The sequence below is a fragment of the Zingiber officinale genome, chromosome 7B (genome assembly GCF_018446385.1).
Source record: "Zingiber officinale cultivar Zhangliang chromosome 7B, Zo_v1.1, whole genome shotgun sequence".
Taxonomy (NCBI): Eukaryota; Viridiplantae; Streptophyta; class Magnoliopsida; order Zingiberales; family Zingiberaceae; genus Zingiber; species Zingiber officinale.
In genome coordinates this window covers 104190624-104195813 of record NC_055999.1, presented here as the reverse complement: position 1 = coordinate 104195813, position 5190 = coordinate 104190624, and the positions used below count along the sequence as shown (strand labels likewise).

The window sequence follows — 5190 nt, the reverse complement described above, 5'->3', positions numbered from 1 at the left end:
GAGCCGCGGAGGAGGATGTTGCTGGTTGGAATATTTTTGGCAGTGGCTAGAGGCTCATCTTCGGTTGCTGGAGGGCCTCTTTGGTGGTGCAGTTGTAATTGAGGTAGGGGAAGAGCATGGCGGCGAAGGCTTACGTGACCACCGCCAAGAACCAAGAACAGAGCAGAAACCTGCTCAAAATTAAGTAACAGCTTCCGACACAGGATAATTCCAATAGTCGTTAAGAAGGACGTCCTGACATTTTTTTTTTAGATTTCTTCCCGCCCCCGTTCCCTACAAAAATTAACAAACAACAGAAGGTTTGTCGGAGTTATCTGGCGAGACCTTAAATTAGTATGAAGATTGATAGTAGCTGCAACAAGATAGAAAAAAATAATTAGAGAAAAAAAATCTACTCGTACATTCTCTTTCCCTTATTTTTTATAAAGAGAGAAAATCCTAAAACTTCCTACTATTAAGGAGTCATTAATAGCAAGTTAAAAACTCATGAGAAGAAAATACTAAATTTATCCTATTAAGAGATCATAATCTCTACTTTGACCAAATCCTCCTTATGCAAATGACATGGTCTTCCTGTTAAGTAGATAAAGGGTCCGTAATCTGGACTTCTAACATTTCCACTAGAGTGTTAAATGAGGGTATTACAATGGAGTATTAAATGATATCATTATAATACTCATTTAACATTTATTTATTATCGTGGGCATTATAAAACCCATTTATAAGGAGTGAGGGTGTTCAAAGGTTTAAACACCTCTCTCAATTTTTTTATTTTCTTTTTTTTTTTAATTATAAAATTTTTAATACTATTTTTTAGAAATAGTTACAAGTAAGATTATTATTAAAAATAATAATAATAATTTAAATATTTTAAAATATATTTAAAATATATTTATTTAATATGATATAATGTTAAAATAAGTGAGTGGGCGAGACCCATAAATGATGAGTGTTAATGTTAAAAGAGATGTGGGTAAAAGAGATATGTTGTTATAATAAATATATGACAGTAAACTTATATTTTTTGATGAGATAATGAGTACTATAATAGTGATGCACTATGGATGCTCTTAGCATATGCATTCGTGTAGAATTATAGTCAAGTCTTTACTTAGATTGTTAGATTAAAATCTCAATGTTAAAGATGATGATTTATAAAATATCTAAAAAGAGACATAGGCTCAAACCCATTCAGTTGAAAGTCAAATTTGAATCAAACTTAAATGAAGCTAGACCTTTGTGGAAGTTTAAATGAATGAATTAGAAGAATACTCTCAAATAACTACTAGAGGTAAACGAGTTAACTGACTTGCGGACTATTTAGATTTTAGTTAAAAAAAAAGTTCGTTCAATTAAGTTAACGAACTGAGCTCAAGTTTAATTTTGAGATTGAAAATATTATTAGGTCAAGCTCGAACTTAACAGTACTTAGTTTGTCAGCTCACGAATATTTTATTTAGAAGCTTACGAACGTGTTCGTTATATATATATATATATATATATATATATATATATATATATATATATATATAACTCGTTTAATTTTTAAATGAATTTTTTTAAACCAAACTCAAACTATTTAATTTTATTACGACCCGAACTCGAGTTTAAGAATTAAAGTTTGAATCGAACTTGAACCGAGCTCGAGCTTAGGGATAATAAACTGGATTCGAACTTGAACTTTTTACTGTTCAACTCAGTTCGATTTATTTACCGTCCTAATAACAATAGAATGTAATTTTTGACGTTATATCAATCGCTAATTATTTAAATTTCATCACTGATTGTATCATTATTTACATTTAACCTATTTAATTAGTGATGAAATCTTAAATCCATCGTTAATTTGTGATAAAAAAAATTAATTTTATTGTTATTTTAACGATCAAAATTAAGTTTTTTATTCATAATTTTTTCTTTTCACGATCACTCTTCCTCTCCTATCTTTGTCCCTTTTATATCTGACACGCTACTGTCCTATCAATTCCAACGGTGCGCCCTTCTCCTCTGCCCTTCCCTCTTGCCCCACTGGGGCGAGCTCAGCCAACCGTGAGCTCTGTTGCGAGATCGGCCGAACGCGAGGAAGAATTTGAGAATGCATGTTTGTTTGTTTGTGGACCTGGAGGTGTCCTTGGTCCACGAGAAGGGGCACAAAAGTCGAGAAGATGCGTCCCCCCTAAAAATAATTGTCAACAAAATTTATCCTACAAGTCAAGGCTCGGGTTGACTCGTTAAGTTTACTGATTTATGCGAAAGTGTTTCCGCATAAATTATATGTCGCTTCATACGAACCGCATAAAAGCTATCCTTGACCGTAACTCCAATTAGGTGGGCATCATCCATCCCCATAATACATCTAAAAGGACTTAACATCGTCGCTTTTACGGCCCATATACATCTAAAAGGACTTAACATCCTCTGGATCGCTTTTACGGTCCAGAGGATCCGGCCTCCACCTATGGGGAGGCCTCTGCAACGAAAGCCCTTAGATTGCGATCGGACGATCCACCTTCCGCTACGGCCTCCAGCGCCTTATCCTTCCACATCTCCGCGCTCCTCCTCATCTCCGCCGCCCCGCCGCCTCCCATCGCGATCTCCACGCACCTCCTCAGCTCCTCCGCCGCGACCACGCCCTCCTCGTCTGCCTCCGCCCTGACTCCGGCGCCCCACATCTCCATCAGTCGCGCGTTCGTCCCCTGGTCCGTCCACTGCGGCACCCCCACCGTGGGCACGCCGCACACGAGGCTCTCCAGCGTCGAGTTCCACCCGCAGTGCGTCACGAAGCACCCCACCGCCGGATGCGACAGCACTCTCCCCTGCGCACACCACTCCACCACCATACCCTCCGCCTCTGCTTCCCTCAGCGCCGCCTCCAACTCCCCCTGGACCTGCTCGTGATCCTTCCTCACCACCCATAGGCTCGCCCGTTCGCTCTCCCGCAACCACCGCACGAACTCCTCCGTCTGCCGCTTCTTGATGGCCGCCAAGCTCCCGAACGACACGTACACCACCGAGCGCTTCGGTTTCGCGTCCAGCCACTCCATGTATTTCTTTTCATCCGGCCTGAACAGATCGCCAAGCGCATCGAACTCTAGCTCATCCTTAACGGCTTCCAGCAGCGACGGCGGCGCCATCGGCCCGACTGGTATCAGCTTTACCCTCTCTGCCGACACCGCCAGCGTCTCCGTTTCCAGCTCGCCGAACGTGTTCACCAGAACTGTCGTCGCCGAATCAGCTTCTTCCCTGTCAAGCAGCTGGAACAATTGCTCGAACAGTTTGAGCAACACCGAATAGGGGTCCTCGTCGCTGGTGATGCCGAAGAACGAAGGCAGGTCCCGGATCTTTAGAGGGGGAAGGCTCGGTAAGTTGACCTCGAAGATCGGGTCATGGCTGTGGGCTTTGATGAGGCCTTCGTAGCCGTGGAAGTAGTGGTAGTAGATGGCGAAGACGGCGGCGGACTGGATCCAGTAGACGGCGGATCGGACGCCGTGGCCGCGCGCGACGTCGCCGGCCCACGAAAAGAGCATGTTGTATATGACGCAGGTGACGGGGCGGCCGAGCTCGTCTAGGCGGCGGAGGAGGGCCGCGAGCGAGGCAGAGCTGGCGGACCGGAAACGGTCTTGGAACTCGAAGGGGCAGTGGATGTTGGGGTCGAAACCGTCATCGTAGCCATCGGAGAAGGGGAGGTAGGAGACGAGTCCGTCTTCGACTATCTCGTCGGCGGCGGATGCCGGGAACATGAGGCGGTGGCCGTAGATAGAGGTGGAGAAGGTGACCCTGGCGGAGGTGCTTCGAGCCAGGCGGTGGCTAAGGTGGAGCGCCGGATTCAGGTGCCCCTGCGCGGGGTAAGTCAACACAAGAAAGTGCTGCGCCATTTACAAGAAGCTTGACTTCCAATCAGTACTTTACAATACACAGAGAGGCGGAGCTTCCGCATATATATATAGGGATGGAGGAGCGGTGATCAGCTATCGAGGTGGTGTGTGAGGATGGCGAAGCTTGCTGTGCGTGTGCGCGATAGTCATCGACGACATTGCCGGGAGACTTTACGATCTCCGAATTGATGACGTCTGGCGTGACGATCCTATCAACGGGTGAGAAGCGATGAATTGCGATTTTTATATGGGTTCATCGTCTTCATCAAATTATAATTTACATCAAAGATGATTTTTTCCTATCGTTCGGAGACTATCGAAAGTTGACAAGTGTCAAAATTATCGAGCGTGGAGTAGGGGGTGACTTTCGACAGTCCACTCCGACCTAAATTATAACCTGATGGGGACGATGAACTCATGAAAGGATCACAATTAATTACAACCGCATTATAATTAATTAAGAGTGGATCATCCTTGGTCCTTTTTTTTTTTGAACTAAGAGATCGGATCTTCTTGCTCTGCCCATGGTTAAGGAGATAAATCACAGATAAACTTCTCCAAGATAAGTACTTTGAGAGGCTTATAAATTTCTCCCATATTTTAGTGAATCATCTTTTACCGACTTATAAAATTTAAAAAATCTTAAATTATTATAATAAAATTTCAGATTTGTTGTTTAAGAACCTTATTCAAAACTCAATGTTTTTTTCAAGAGGAAGCTTATAATTAATGATAATGTAGTGTTATTGATTTGTGATTTGTGATTTGTAAGGTAAAAAATTATATGATTTATAAGGTAGGTTTAAAAAACAGTTGTATGAAGATTTTTTTTATTGAAGAAAGAATAGTAAATTTTTTATTTTTATGTAATATTTGATATGGCCTGGGAAAAAACATAGGTTTAATTACTATAGATGTCCTAATTAAAACGACCAACTCTTCTAGATAGAAGTATATAATAATCCAAATTAATATTTGCGTCTTTTGAAAATCAAGCATAAGTAAGTCTCATTGTGGATAAAACTATCCTAATCACAAATTATAATCAAGGTAAAAAGTCCTCTCAATACTAGTCAATAATATTTTTTCGTTTTATTTCTTCATAAATAATCGTAGGATCCATTGTATGTAACTGTTAGATAGGATTTCACTTTTTACTACCACAAATTAATAATGAAGGCTATATATAGTTAATCATTCACAAATTGTGGATAAGAAAAGGAAAAAAAAAATAGAAACTGAGAAATTTGTAAGGGTCTTTCAGTGATCTGACGAGGAAAACGCCAGCATGGTCGCTGGGTTATATGGAATCTAT

At 41.4% G+C, this 5190-nt stretch overlaps 1 protein-coding gene across 1 annotated transcript; it reads right to left on the bottom strand.

Annotated features, from left to right (window-relative positions):
- Positions 1–2296: 2296 nt before the first annotated feature.
- LOC122006657 (UDP-glycosyltransferase 75C1-like) lies at positions 2297–3912 on the bottom strand. Its single transcript, XM_042562231.1, has one exon. It carries the CDS (start codon positions 3873–3875, stop codon positions 2457–2459), a length of 1419 nt encoding a protein of 472 aa, XP_042418165.1. The 5' UTR covers positions 3876–3912; the 3' UTR covers positions 2297–2456.
- Between the last annotated feature and the right edge of the window lie 1278 nt (positions 3913–5190).